The 15,543-nt window shown below is 40.9% G+C and overlaps 1 protein-coding gene across 9 annotated transcripts in view; it reads right to left on the bottom strand.

The window, feature by feature from the left end:
* The window catches only part of PTPRR (protein tyrosine phosphatase receptor type R), a 147,232-nt gene that overhangs the window by 32,936 nt on the left and 98,753 nt on the right, over positions 1 to 15,543 (bottom strand). For all 9 annotated transcript variants that reach the window (XM_080392677.1, XM_080392678.1, XM_080392685.1 and 6 more), the window contains one exon: positions 1,909 to 2,095. In XM_080392677.1, coding sequence (XP_080248803.1) covers positions 1,909 to 2,095 — 187 coding nt within the window. The remainder of the gene's footprint in view (positions 1 to 1,908; positions 2,096 to 15,543) is intronic.

Below are 15,543 nucleotides of genomic sequence, written 5' to 3' on the forward strand. Positions count from 1 at the left end.
GCTATCATGATATTATAGGCTTCTGTTAGAGCCTCCTAAGCAGAAGTGTCCTTGTCTACTCAGTAGCTCCTGACACAGAAGCTGCCCTAGTCAATGATCATGTTCACCACTTCTGTATGTGCTTTGAGAGGGAGAGGTCTGAGCAGCATGTGGTTGTGAATGCAATATACATTTTTCCAACGTCATAAAAATGTTTTCTATACTATTCTCTAGTTCTTCTCCCAAGATTCTTAGCTTTGTATTTCAGAACCCATCAAAGTACACAGAACTTTCTCTTAAGTGCATAAAATTTTATTTACCAGCCCTGAATTTTCTCTGCCTCATCACCACCATGAGAACCTTCTGTAACTACTTTGAAGTCTATTTTAAATTTTACTACTCTCAGTAATTCAGTGTCATCATCAGACTTCTCCACCTCACTGTTTATTCCCGTTTCCAGATGACTTAAGAGCATCTTGGTCAGTATAAGCTCAGAATTGATGCCTCTGGGACTCCACTGGTCACCTCCTCTTACTCTAAGAAGCAACTGATCCTTCCAGATCTACACTGTGTTGGTTCCCACTGTATTGCATTTTTTCCTGTAGCTATGGGCTTGTTTCTTTTTCATAATTCCTTACCATTATTCTGATTTAGACATCAGATTTCTAGGCCTACAGTTCTCTGGATCTCTCCTGGAGCCCTTCTGAAAAACTCCTGTTCCCTCTGGCTCTCTGATTCCTCAGCTGCTGGGGCCCAAGTGCTAGGTTACACCTGCCCAGTTAATACATCAATATGAACTCCTTTAGGATTCCTGGGTGAATGTTAGCATATTCCAGGGAGTAGCTTTTATTCATTTTATTGATTTGTTCTAGAATCTCTTCCATGACTATTTCAATATCAGACAGATCCTCCAGTGACCTGTTTGAATCTATTCCTGCCACAGAGGTAGGAAATTCCGTAACTTCTTCTATGGCCAAAGCAGATGCAAATAATGCATTCACTTCTCTCCTATTGCTTCAACTTCTCCAAATCCCTTTTCTACCATTTTGGTCATCTATTGATCCTTGTACTCTTTGGTGAGCTTTGTGCTTTTGATCTAGTTAAAATGTAGTTATAATTATTTTTTTAAATTCAAAACCTTTTTTTTTTTTGGCCTGCCTTATTCAGCTTTCATATTCAACTAGCTTCATTTTATGCTCTGCTCTATTCCCCTTGTACAGTGTCTCCTTATTTCTGATAGTCTCTCTCATCTGGCTGTTTTGCAATAGCAGTCTTTTTCAGGTCTTCTTAAAGTGCTGTGTAATAATGTGTTTTCCCTGACTGAATTTTTCTGCCCTGCCTTGTTTCTACCTAGCCACTGTGTTCATTTTAGATTCTTATCCTTTTTTATTAAACACACTTGTAGGACATTTCAGTGGTTTTGGTCTTGAGTATATTAGGCTTGCTGTATGCAGTGCTTGCTAAAGATATTTTGGGCTGACTGTGGGTGTCCCTGTTTGCTCCAAAAAGTCATTTATAGTGATTAAAAATGTAGGCTTCAAACTGCAAACATACGTGATGTTTACATGGGAATAAACAAAATCTCAAATTATTACTGTGTTTTCTGTCATCATAGTCTTTTATAATCTCTTTGAAACTGTCATAGTATTACAGTCCTGGCTGTTTGTACTGTAACTGTAATATGACATTTATCCCATCTATGAATGGGACTTCCAACCAAGAGGAATCTGTATTATCCACGGATATAACTGACTGACTTATCTGTCTTTACCGCATAAAAGTAAAACGCCACCTTGAAACTATCTCCTCTGCCCTTCAGAAATGATTTGTACCTTGACCTTAAAGTGTGGCCCAGTTATATTTTCCCCACAGTTTCTGTTGTGCCAATTATGTCAAAAAACATCATTTAAAGCTTGTTGTTAAACTCACCATGAATTCCGTTTGAAGTAAATGAGAACATGCAACTGCGTCTTGAAGCTGCTGCCGTGTCAGGACACGGCCGGCTGACTGTAGGTATTCCATCGCTACTTTTTCCCGTGGGGTTGGCACAGCGACGAAAGGTTCAACACTTCCCAAACAGCTCATATCCAAAGTCAGTGAGACGTTGGATCCTCGCCTGTGTTAGAAAATAATTAAAACAGTTAAATAGATCTGTATTACTCTAAGTCCCATCCTCACGCAGCTGATCCTCAGTTATTTATGCACCCTGACTTTCCGTATAGTCACTGGGGAAATCTGGATATGCAAACACTTCAAGACTGGTTTTACTGGCAGCACTGGGTGTGTGGACAGAAATCCAAGATTTTATATACCATCATCCTCTTGAATCTAACAACCAGTGCTGCAAGAACAGCGTGCTGGGGAGCAACTATTTGGATTATTCTTAGAAGTAGAAACTGCTCCCTATGTGCTACTTAATTGTTATGGGTGTCAAATGTGAAAGTGATATCTTTAACAGAAGAAGAAATGTTTCACAGAAAAAAAGGGGGGATATACTTCTAACTGATACATATAGCAACCTGGAAATAAATTCACAATTATGTCAGCTATACGTTAATATAAGAATCTACTCAAATTAAATGTATAGAATGGAGGGAGGAAAAGTGATAAAATCAGCAGAAATAAGTTGCAAGGCCGTGCAAACATTGCGTCTACCAAAACAGTGGACAATGTCTCACGTAAAGTAGGAAAGAAGGGAGAGGCAATAAATCACAATAAATGAGCTGCATCCCAGGAGGAGGAATGGTCGCAGACTCAGAGAGGTTATTCGGAAAGGCCAAACATCTCTTGCAGGACAATCAAACTCATCAACGTTTCACATCTCCACAGGAAAATAAAACTCATTTCAACAACACCTTTGAACCATGAAAATACAAAGCCCACTTCTGTGTGCTTGGTATGAGTGCTACTCTTTTTGTTGCTTTCTTCAAACAACAGTTAACAAAACTGTCTTTTTTCACAGTTTCAATCCATCGATCACGTTACCTACTCAGCCCTTAACTTTAGGCATATTGATTGCAATAAATCCATGCTCTGTGAATTATGATGATTAGACTACACATCTGTAGGCACTAATCAAAGTTTTTCTGTTTACTAATCAGAAACCAGTACTAAAGACTGTAAGATTCAGCTGTCTGAACTGGGCTACTTATGCCCAGCTCAATGTAAACGTCTCTAACATTTACCGAGCAGCTATGCATATATAGATATATGACAATGCAAGTTGCATTCCTACCTCCACACATTATCATCTCTGTCAATGTATGCTTACAGGGGAGTTCTTTAAGCTCTTAGTTGCTCTACTATGCTCAGATATATACAACCACAATGTAAGATCTCTGTCTCAAGTCTCTCCTAATAGCCACCCTGCCAGATCAGAATACAACTCTACACCTTGCCCATTTTTAAAATCATGTATGCCAGTGATTAACCATTTACTGGTTAATCCGTTATTCAGTGACTCCAGCTTTCCTGCTGGAACTCTGTGTGGTTGCGTGCATTTCTTATCTGCAGGAGAGCTCCTGCTGGGTGAGTGTGACTGCACATCGCTCTGGACACTGAGTTGTTGTTAAGATACAACTGTCCCTTTCACAGTAATACCACATATTTTTATAAATATCACACAGACATCACCAGATAGTATCTGTGGGGCAAGTGCTATTAATATTGGGGGAATGCTTTCCTCTAGTCCGCAGCAAAAGTCGCTTGTGTTAGTACTTGCTTTTTACTGCCCTTTCATTATTTATTGGTGGCCCACAGGTATTTGTATGCACATGTATTTGAGCAAATTACTTGTCTTTTCAGACACCGTGATTCCTTCCGTAGTGCTGGTGTTGCTGTTCAGTTTTCTGATCCTATTCTGCCACCAGAATAAGTACTCTTAGAGTTTATCACTTTCTTCTTTGTTTGTAACCATGTGAACATAACATTTTTTGTTCTGACACAACTGCCATGCACTTTCCTTCCTCTTATACATGTCAGCAGACCCTTCAGTAATTTTATTTTAAATCAGACCATTTCTATCACGTCAGTCTTCATGAATAGAAATGATGTGATTCAGGCACTCACCTGTCACTTAGCAAAACACAAAGCAACAATGGCCCAGAGACAAGACCACCTGGTGGAATCAGTGAATCTCACGTTGTGCCATGGTGTCCATAATCCTACTTCAGCTTAGGCGATGGGTGGGTGAGAGCAAGAGCTGTGCTGCCCAGGCCCGCGGATGGTAACAGTGAGTCAACGACAGAAGCAGAGGCAGGAGAGCCAAGGCGGCTGCAGGCAGCTGGCCGCCTCCAAGGGTAGATGGGGAAAATTTCTGCTGGCAGAGGGAAGTATGTGTGGTAGGATTCTGCTAATTTTGCTAGGAGGTAGGCAGAAGTGTAGTAGCATCCTGAGCAGAAATGACTAGTAACCAGATACATGCATAGGCTACCAGTAGTGCCCTGTGGCTCACTACACACCTGCATCACACCAAAGCCCCAGCCGGTGGTACCAGTGCTCATACCCAAATCCACAGCCGTGACAGCCTGGGAGGTGAACCTGCTCTGGTGGCCACTTTCTGCCAGACCCGTCGTGAGGGTCCTGGCTCACGTACACATCCCTGCTCCCTGGGGACTGCTCCTGCTGCGGGGGAAGCCAGTCCCCCAGCTCCATGCTGCTTCTCAAGGAAAACATCCTGTTAGACCACTTTCTCACAAAAATCCTCCTGCGAAAGCACCTCTTCTGACCATGACTAGCAATTTGTTCCATGGAAAAAGGCAGTCCCTCAAACAGGTGGCTCTGAGGGCGCACATCACAAATCCAATCTTTCAAAAACAATCCAGAAATCCACAGAAGAGGTGTGCAATGAACCCCTCCAAACTGTTTAGACTACTTTCGTTGAGAAATGGGTAGTGATTTAGACCCAGACATACTTCTGGGAGAGCCTACTGAGATTTCCTAATACAGAGGAAAAGTATTTGCATTGTTCAGTAACAAAGTACTGTGAAAATGTTAATATTTTCTTTGGCTTTTACATTGTTACAATGGACAGTCTTGGCAAAAAGGCTATTTCCTTTTTAACAACAACAAAAAATATACCTGATCTAATTATAACTTTGAGTTTACAGCTTTACCATTTATGGGGAATATTGACGAATACCAGTGTTGAGAATCAAATAACTTATTCTGGAGAGAAGAAATAGTTTTTAGGTGCATATTTAACACATTAAAAGCTACACATTGAATGAAAACTGAATACAGGGCAGAAAATAATTAACTAATCTTCTCTTTTACTACTAAGTGGAAAGAGGCTGGGTAGTGAAGCCCACCTTTTACCACTTTATTGGAGAGACTGCACAAGGCTGCTCACAAAACAACAAGGAGGTACCATCTATAACAAAGCCCATTTTTGCTAACTATCCCGTCTCCAATAGGTTTTGTGTAAAGAAATCGCATCAGACCCGTGACAGTTCAAGTCAGACAACTTATTTTTCTTGGAAAGAGAGAAAGAGATATATCTCCTAACTACATACAGTTATCTTTCCATTACAAATTAGAGTAAAGAAGCCATAGACATGGGTTTTCCCCTATTTGCAACCCTTTTTTACCTTCTGTGTAACTTTATGTTCCCCATGTTAATAGTCTGGGCCAAATTAGAGAAGATTTTATTATGGTACACCTCCCCTGGCATCACCTTGAGGTCATGTCTTGATGGGGAAGAGCATCATGTGAGGAATGTGAGGAATTCTAAACATTCGTGACAACATTACATTAAAATTGTCATGAGACTAACTCTTCCAAAGTTTCACCCACCTCAACACTGGGTATGTGAATAATATTCACATATGCAAATATTCACATAATATGCAATCAGGAAACCACTTGTGCCTGTGTATTGTCTAGTATCCCAGAGGGGGGTCTCACCACATACTTACAGCCTTCTTTTCAATTGGGTAATAGGAACAAGTCCACTGATGGGAATCCACTGGAGTATTTTTAATAATACATTTATAGAAGCAGATTTCATTACAGACCATATAAAGAAAAAAAAAAAAAGATTAATGCAATGTTTGTTTGAAAACTCAAAAGGAAGCTCCACCTGTCCACCTCAGAGGGCCACCAGGTTACTAAAGCCTATTAATCATTAGTGAGGTCATTTCCAGGTCTTCCCTGACCCTAAAATTAAGCCATAGCTGGTGATTATAAAAATCCAATTACCCAACATGTTTTCCCAGTTGTTTATTTAAGCTGGGTAATTTCTTTAAATACACATTCCCATGTTTATTCAGCACTCCTGAAAAATGCAACACCCAGATTCCCGGTCCTGGGCTTTTCAATCTCTCTAGTGGTTTTGGAAGTAGCAGTGATGGCTGCTGCCTTCCAAGAGCCATTGCCCTCTGACCCCAGCACTGCAGATGCGGGAGGCACTTCCTTCTGTGCCCTTGGTCCTCTGTCCCTCTGCCGAGCTCCTGCGTGGCCGAGGCGGGAGCTGTGTCAGCCCTGCAGGTGGAAGGAAGCCATTAATTAGCGGCAAGAGTGGTGCTGGCTGCGGCCGCTGGGGAAGGAGTTTGCTTTGGGCCCTCAGGTCCCGCTTGTACCAGGGGATGTGCCGCAGGGCTGTTCTCCCTGGGTTTTACTGCAGGGATGATGGGAAAAACACCACGATTCCCCTGTGCGTTTTACTTCTGTAGTGCTCACAGACTAGGTTTAGACTTGGGTGCTGATCCTCTTCTCTTGCTGGTCCATCTCATCAGCAAATGCACTGAATTCAGGTGGGTTTTGCATTGCTGCAGTTGCACTGGGAGAGCACAATTAGGCACATGGTTTCCACCACTTACTACGTTACTGGTGCCGGACTTCACCTGCTTATCTGGTTTTATGTTTCTGTGGAGTAATTCAAAGGAAACACCCCCATGCATTTGTAAAAAAGGAGAATGGAAAGAAACCATGGGTCTCAGCTTTCCTGCTGCTTTTAGCAACATAGCTAAGAGAAAATATGGTCATGTAGATGACCAAATATGATACGTAAAGCTGCGGAGGGGAATGAAAAGCACAGTTAACCAGAAAAAGACATCATGTTATTGTTATTAATCCTGTATTTTGATATGAAATAAATCAAAGTAGCATACTGCATAACGCCTATTGACTTCATAAGAAAAATCAGTTTTGAAAAAAGCATAAGTAGAAAAGCAGCAAGAGAGGGGTTAAAATAATCTTTGCAAAGGACTGAACATAGTGCCATTTTCTTTCAGCCTGGGGCAAACAGTAACACAGATCTTCTAATATATGACTGAGATATTTCTTCACAAATCCAGATTTATAATATCCATTAAGTCAGTCAGAAGGTTAAGAAATTACTCTCATTTGAAGTGAATCATAATTTGTTAAGTTTTAAATTAGCATTCACAGTATTGTTAAATAGTTGCTTCTAACAAGCATAAGAACGATTTATATGTTTTTTAAAAATGCATATATATGATTCTTGCTCTGTACATGCCAGCCTGAAATATATATCATCATCTTGTACTGCTTATGATACTGGATGTCTTGGGAAAGTAGGGCTGAATGAGAGTATGGTTACATTGACAAGTGTGGGAATCTCTCATGTTTTTTCTGACTATCAGCACACTATCATCTCAAACAAGTCTTCTAAGCATGTGGTAAAACTCCATTATTGACGATGCAAAATTAAAACCAGCAGATTTATTTTTTCCTAGGTCTATGTTCTTTTATTGGAAATGGAGATCTCGTAAGTTTGAGTTTTCTGTTGTGCTGCAGCACATATCAGAGAGTATTCTGGTAGAAAACCCCATCAGTTCTGATAATATACAATACCCGTTCATGTATTTATCCTCTTATTTACTCCTACTTTCAACAAAGGTCAATCAGTATCATCGGTATTAGTCTGAGAAAATAATGAATAAAAAGTAATTATGTAACTATGTGAATGTCATCTTAATAAAGAAATATTTGCACACAGTACTTATTGTATATAATGTAATTTTTATTTTTACACTCCTAGGTGCCCTATGAAGCACTGTTACACACATACTATGCTTGGCAGATCTATGATGATGACTCAGTTTCCCAAATGATCTCTGCTTTTCTTGCTGACAGTTCTGGGTTGGTGTTGGTTTTCACTTGAACAAGTGCTGTCGCTTTTAGGAACCCATTCAGACCTGGGGTTATTGACACTTTTAAACAAACCAAACTTACATCACAGCCAAGCTGAAAATCAGAAAGCTGCAATCAACCAATTAACAAGGCCAAAGAACTAGAGTTAGAAGCAGGACTAAAACCCAAGGTTCCCTAAATTCATGTCATTTCTCAAGTTACCTTAAGTCATTTAGCAATCAACTGTCATAAGCACTCTTCTCTAAAGGAAATTACTCTTCAATTGTTGTCAAGATTCGGATTATGCAAATCATTTACTTAAAAAAACAACAGCAGAGGAATACAAGCTGATTTTGACAGAAATTATGTAACTATGAATACAAAATGATGGATCTGCTTTGCATTAAAGGATAATATGCATCATGGCCAGTCTAAATTGATACAGCCCGATACCCTGAAGGACCTGTTCCACTCAGCTCGTGTTTGGTCATTTTGCAGCAATTTTACTATGCATGAAAATATAAAATGCAGGACCAGAGTTTCAGCTTCGGCACTTCGGTGTGCAGGTGGTCAAAACCTTCCTGCTCTCCCCTGAAATACCAGTGCTACTTAAACCACCAGAAGTTACCTACTGACCTCCTATCATGCCTAGGAACAGTGGACCTCTCTTTCTCTATAGGCTCCTGGCCTCATTTCCAAAGCCTCCTTCCTCTGGCTCTGATTCTTCCTCTCCAGAGAGGAGATCCTGGACAGGTAGGGAGATATTAGCCCGATGTTTCCACAAGCATGCTTAACAATTCAGTCATTAATATTACTGATATTTATAATATTTCTACTCTGCCTTACAATCATCTGCACCTGAGACAAACCCTGTAAGCCATTTATGTGGGCAGCCCAATCTCACCAACTAGAGGACCTCATCTACAGTGCAGAGGGAGTAATCAGGGTCTGACACCGAAGCTAAGACCTACCACCAGAAAGCCATGGATGGAAGATATTTAAGCTCAGGACTATAAGGGAGGCAATAGGATGAAGCATGCTGATCCTATGTATCTTCCTCAAAAGAACATCTGCCATTTCTGCTCATGTTTGCTCTACCACACGGCTCTCATACTTGTTCCAGTGTTGCATTATTATTTTTTCCCACTTACTTGCCACTTGAAAAACTGATGCTTCCTGCCTCTTACCCTGAGGAATGTGTCTGGAAGTGTGACAACAAGCTGTGTGCCTACTGGAAGGAGATGAAGAGGGGTATATGGCTGCTGTAAGGCAAGACTTCTAATCCTCTGCAGCTTCCTAGCCAGTTCCTGGCAGAAGCTGGTAGCATCCTCCAGTCCTCTCTCAGTCCATAGAAACTGATCAGGAGCCTCTTAAATAGCTTTTCTGGAAAGTGGAGGCACTTCATGTTCTCTCCAGAGGTTCCCACAGCCACAAGTGAGAGCAGACCAATACCTCTAGCACTAAATTGCAAACAATTTGCAGGATCTACTCACACCTCAGCATGTCAAAATGAACTGAGGAAATGGTTTTGACAAGTATTTCTGGACTAAGTTTTAAGCAATCAGTATCTGGTTAGGACAGGAATGGTTCAATATCCTGTAGAGGAAAACAGCTGACATGAGAGTAGTTTCAACTTTCCCTCTTTTAATCATGCTTTCTAATGTACTGCCAATTCACTCCTGTTCTGCCCTCGATAAGGCTACGCCACTGGGCTACGGGAACTGACTGTTCAAAAATGCAAAGCTTATACAGCCTCCCATCTTTTCCTGTAGATTATTTCTACAATCAAATTGCATTTTGTCACGCAAACTTTTCTCTCCAATAAAATCTGAATGGTAACATAAAGCTCCATTTCTGATTCATATTCACATATATGTGTTTTCAGCATGAGTGAAAACTGAGTTAAATGTTCAGAAGTAAAAATAAATGAAGAGGCTAATTTGTTGTGCTTATTTGAGCTATTTTTCAAAGAGCTGAAAAATGTTTACTAATTTATTGCTAATTTGCTTTAGAGGATAGAGCTTTAATTGAATGCAGTCTTGTTTATTGCTATTATCTGCTTGCATTGAAGCATTACTCTATTTCATACTGGAGGCCTCACTGCAGAAACATACTAGATGACCTGTTCTCTCTCCGATTGATGTACATGCTAATTTGAACCAAGCTACAATGAATATAAACAAAATGGATTACAAGAATAGGGAAATGGAAAAGAAGATGGAGAGGAGTAACAGTTAGCTTCTAGCATTGCACAGATTAAACTAATGCACAGCTTAATGCATTTATTTAAGGTAAGGCAACAAGAGCTGTTAAAAATCTCCACATATCCTGTCTGCTGTATCTTTTGCTTGAAAATCAGAGAAAAAAATTGATCTGCAATATACTTTTTGTCACACTTGCACGAATTGCCCCTCTATGATTTCAGTTCATAAGTACTGCCACGATGCATTGGAGAAGCTGTGGCCAGGCACCATAATTTCCCATTTATATCTCTTGTCCAGGTGCAAAGCCTGATTACTTTTCCCAGCACATGCAAGGCTCACTTCTTTGCTGAGCACTACAGCATGCCCGGAGGGTGCTTGCCTGCAATATTCAGAGAACTGTAGCCTATCTAAGAGAACTAATCTAATAAATGAGAATGGAGAGGTGCAATGCTACAGCAACAGCTTCTAGGAAGTGTTTTTTTTAAGAGTGCTTAACAGATTTTTCCCTATTTAGTTGGTCAGCCCTATGGTAAACAAATAAATCATGGACTGATCTTAGATTTCTCAGCTTTTAGATGAAAAAAGTGTTTGAGGGTTGTTGTGTCATCATGTGTGCCACCCCCCCTCAAAAAAAAAACAACCAAAAAAACCCCACCCTTACCAATAGGTCTATTTAGCTTCATGTGTTCTATAGTTATTAATCTCTTAAGCACAAACTCTACCTCTGTCCTGCACCTGCTGCTCATTTAAGGAATATAATCTACAACCCTTAGATCCGAAAAAGCAAATATATAGCCTATTCACACATTAATGTCCTTCAGTACTCTTTTGAGGCTTTAACCAAAAGCAGCTGACCTGGAAAAAGACATGGGTAGGAGTATTCTTAATGTAAATGGGCAGTATCTTCCGACAGTATCAGTAAGAGAGAATTATCTTTTATTGTGACTTGAAGACTAATCAGTACAATGAGTTCTTTCCTAGTGCATTTGCTGTTTGGGAAAGACAGGAAGGAACATCTGGGAAAAGAGGCGTTTACTACACCCTGTCAACCTTAAGATAATAAAAAAGCACATTCCTTGTTTATTTGACTTGGTCTTCATTATCTTTAAACTACTGCAAGTGTCACACAGAAGATTTCTAAGCAGAAAAATTAATTGTTAGTGCACTTCGAAGAAATTACTGAGCAGCAGCGGTTCCTGCAGAATGTAAAACCTCCAGACCCATACCATCGCTCAACAAAGCTGCGCCATCTATGGACACTTCTGAAGGGAGCCACAAAACTGCTCCACTCAGTCACACCGCGGATGAAGCACCTCAAGCTGCCCGTACAGACCAAAAATCCTTTTAGCTCACACACTTTGGAAGGCACAGTCCCATTTCTGGAGTGACTTACGTGCTAAGTTATACTACGAGTTGATGGGATTTAGGCTTTTAGAGACAGGAACCGTTTATGTGCACTCAGGTCAGCCATTTAGCTGCTTCTGAAGTTTCCAGAGCTTACACCTAAGCTAGGTACAAAAAACTTTCTCTCTTCCAGCTTTTTTTTTTCTTTTTGTTCCCCCCCCCAATTCATTTTAGTAGTCTGACTTTCCAGCCTTGCCTTCTACAGAAAGGGTTGCTCAAACAAGTGTATTAATGTGCAAAGTGCCTGGATTCCCTCTGAAAATGAAGTGTAGAAAATCCACTTAGGCTTGCTATTTGAAATGGAGCAATGCTTGACTGCTATTAGAAGACAGCTGTAAGTGTCTACATACCCAGGCGTACTTTATCTTGCACTTCAGAGATTAGATAGACCTTTAAAAGAGGTATTGCCAAGCTGTACAGTCCCATTTAGGGCTAAGCAGCTGATGAGGAACCAACAGGTAAGTAACCTGGAGTTCCTTTCTATGGAGCTCAGTAGATCCCTTGAAGGTCACGGCCTTGGCCACTGCCTGCCTTCATCAGAGATGTTCCTATAGGGGAGTGCATAAGCTGAGCTCTAGGGGAGGGAAATGCACCTGTACCTGTGCCCAGAGATGAAGACACAGGCCAGAACGAAGGCTTTCTCGATCCACTCTTCCTCATATGCACCACGAATGAGTCAGTACAGACTGGAAATTTCAGAGCGAAATAATTATAATTGCTTCAGATTCATAGTTCTGTATTAGCAAAGGAATCATGACATTAAGGAACTTAAATCACTTTATTTAAATTTACTTCTTTGAATCTGAATGGAGGAGGGAAATGTGAGGACTCCGATAAAAGCACTGTTACTCTAAATGCACATTGCGTTATGAAATAAAGAAAAAGGAGGAGAAGTCATATCTGAAGGATAAACCAAACTCCCTCCCATCTCAGCTTCCACCCCATCTATCTCAGTACAAACATTCCCAACACACAGGGCTCCATACAGCTGATGATGTAACACGGGTCAGATTAGCATATATTGAAGGGAGTGGTGTAGAAATATGAACGTAAACTTGGTGTACTGTGTAAGACCAAAGGTTGCCCAATATCCTGTTTCCAACAATGGCCAGCAAGAGGAGGCTTAGGGAAAGAATGCAAGAACAAAGCAAGCAGGAATCACCCATTACTTAATTAACACCATTACTTATTTTTAGTATGCCCTCTAGCTTCTGGCAATCCATAGTTTAGGACTGTCGTGAACCAAGGTTGCTTCCACATCTTTGTGTCTGGTGTCTTCTTTTCTGGGGTTTTCCCTTCAGACAGCTTCCTTAGCCCACCTTATGACCTCCACACTGTCCCAGGACAACAGTGAACAATAGATGTGGGGACTAGAGGGGTATTTAGGCCATCTGCATTTGGGAAAATCCTTCTGATGAAGCAGAAAACATGTATTTTATTCTGATCTTATCCGTAAACTGCAAATGCATTCCCTGTAGCCAGAGGATTACCTTTGGGATTAATTACAATACCAGCTTTCTGCTTTTCACAATGGCTCCTTCTTTCGCAAACCTATTCAGTATTGTGCTCTGTGGGCCAAATTCTCTTCCCAGACACCTCCGTAAAACCACCGAGGCAAAACAAGCTAAATAGAGCCTAAAGTGAAACAAGACCACGCAAATTGGATTTATTAGCTGTTGCATACTTTCCTGCTGTTCTGATTGTTTTCCTTCATTTGTTGTAAGGGCGCACTGTTACATCCACTATCAAATCCAGGGAAAGGAACGGAAAGCCTCTGGACTATGCAGCAGTCCTCCTGTGGAATTTACTACAGCTCAGGAAGGATTTGAGACATCTTGAAGACAGGAGATGCGGCTGCCGGGGATGGTGGGAAGCGGAAGCACCAGCCCGGGGAAGAGGGGCAGGCTCAGCTGCCTCCTGCCCAGCACTGTCCCCATCTCTGGCTGGCAGCGTGGCTTTCCAGGGAGCTGCTACTAGTTACCCCAAAGCACCGGGACCGAGTTCCCTAGAGAAACATTGTACTTAACGACATTTTTCTGTATGGGAATTATATACAGTACTTCCCCTTCTGATGCCTATCGCATATTTGAGCAGGCATTTGAAGTCGTCGTGTTCTGTTTTGCTCCTGTTATCAAACCACAATATTAACATAACAGGGATAATTATAGCTACCATAAATTAGTAACAACAATACACTGTTTGTTAAGCGTCAAAAGTATATTCTTTGATAGGGAACATAAGGGAAGTCCCTGTCCCAGAAAGAAATATCACTGCTGTAGCTTGTTACAGACTCTGCTGGTTAGAGAACTGAACGAAGAGTTCAAAAGTCCAGATAATTTATGAAGATAGGGTCCTGATTTGCAATATTGTCTTGGATCAGTCACTTAACCAGTTAATGTCTTACTTGCCTTAGTATGCAAATCGTAAAAAGAGTTCCTGAAATCTCTTGGCTGCACACAGCTAAGGTTGAAAGTCAAACCTAACTGATGCATCATCTCAGATGTGGTGGTATCAAAGCTGACAAACAACTCTAGCAAGAACCTGGCTGAAATGTCAGTGTCATATGAAATCAGCTACTGCCTCGGGGCAGTGTTTCTTGGGCTAAGCCATTCTCATAGCATACTCCCGGCATCCTCTTCTCTGCCGTGATGCTATTACTTCTTCCTTTCCTGAGGCTTGCCTGACTGTATGCATTACTACCTTGTCTGATGTCCAGATTGTAAGTTTTTTGGATAGAGGATCATTTCATTTTTGTGTGCATATGGAGCCTTGCACAGAGGGGTCCTGGTCTATGACCGAGGCTCTCAGATGCTATATTAATAAAAGTGCTAAAGAGAATTTCCCACAAAAGCTGAGGAATAGTCTGACCCACAGATCTGCAAACAAGAGACACTTCTGCTAGGTAGCAATGTTAAGTTTTCTGTACATACTAGCTCTGACTGTGTAAGAGATCTCTGCTGAATTTCCAGAACTGGATTTTTCTAAAAATAAGCAGTATAACTCGTCAACTTTTAATTTTCCAGTGTCCTCTTGACAATGCACAGAAACAAAATTAATTATGATTGTACTCAAAGAAGAGAGTCATGGACTGGAATATTAACTGATGGCTACAATATAAGCTGTAAGTACTATCCAGTACATGGCTTCTTGCATGAAGTACATGTACTTCACGCCAATTCAAAGATACACTTGGGTGTTTTATATTGCAGTTTTGAAGGCACTTTGATGTTTTTCTTGTTTGTCTTTCTCTGTGTTCTGTGTCAGTTCCTAACATTTTAAATTAAGGGGAACTGAACTAAATTCAGCTTTAGGCTGCCCTACAGAAAAGTTGGCCAGAAGGAACAGCAAGATCGGTGAAATCAGTTCCAAAACAAAAAGGAAGGTGAATATTTGTGTTTTAATTTGAAGCATTAGCATTTGTCAAAGCCCCCCAGATCTGAGAAATCAACATTCCTTGTAAATATAAAACTGTATATCTGATATGGGTGCTTCCTTCTACAGCAGTTCTTTGTATGCTGAAACCAGTAACTGTGCGTTCTGTCAAGGGCTCATGAGATGCAATGTACCGCATCTTGCTTACAACTCAGTCTCATAAAGAAAATGGTGATCTTCTCCTGCTCTTTGTCCCTTAGCACGGCATTTCCAACCCACCCATGTGAAAAGGTGATATATTTGGTCGCAAAAGTCACAGATGGACACATCCTGCTACAGGCTGAGCCGAGATACTTGGAGCATTCAAGCTCAGCTAATGTGCATCTCCTCACTTTCACAGATGTCCCACTCTGCCTGCACAGTAGGACAGCTGGTGAAGCAGTCACAGAAACCCTGCCTGAGATGGTCAACCATAGAAATGGAGTAGAGG

Source organism: Falco punctatus (assembly GCF_963210335.1).
Source record: "Falco punctatus genome assembly, chromosome: 6".
In the NCBI taxonomy this organism is placed as follows: domain Eukaryota; kingdom Metazoa; phylum Chordata; class Aves; order Falconiformes; family Falconidae; genus Falco; species Falco punctatus.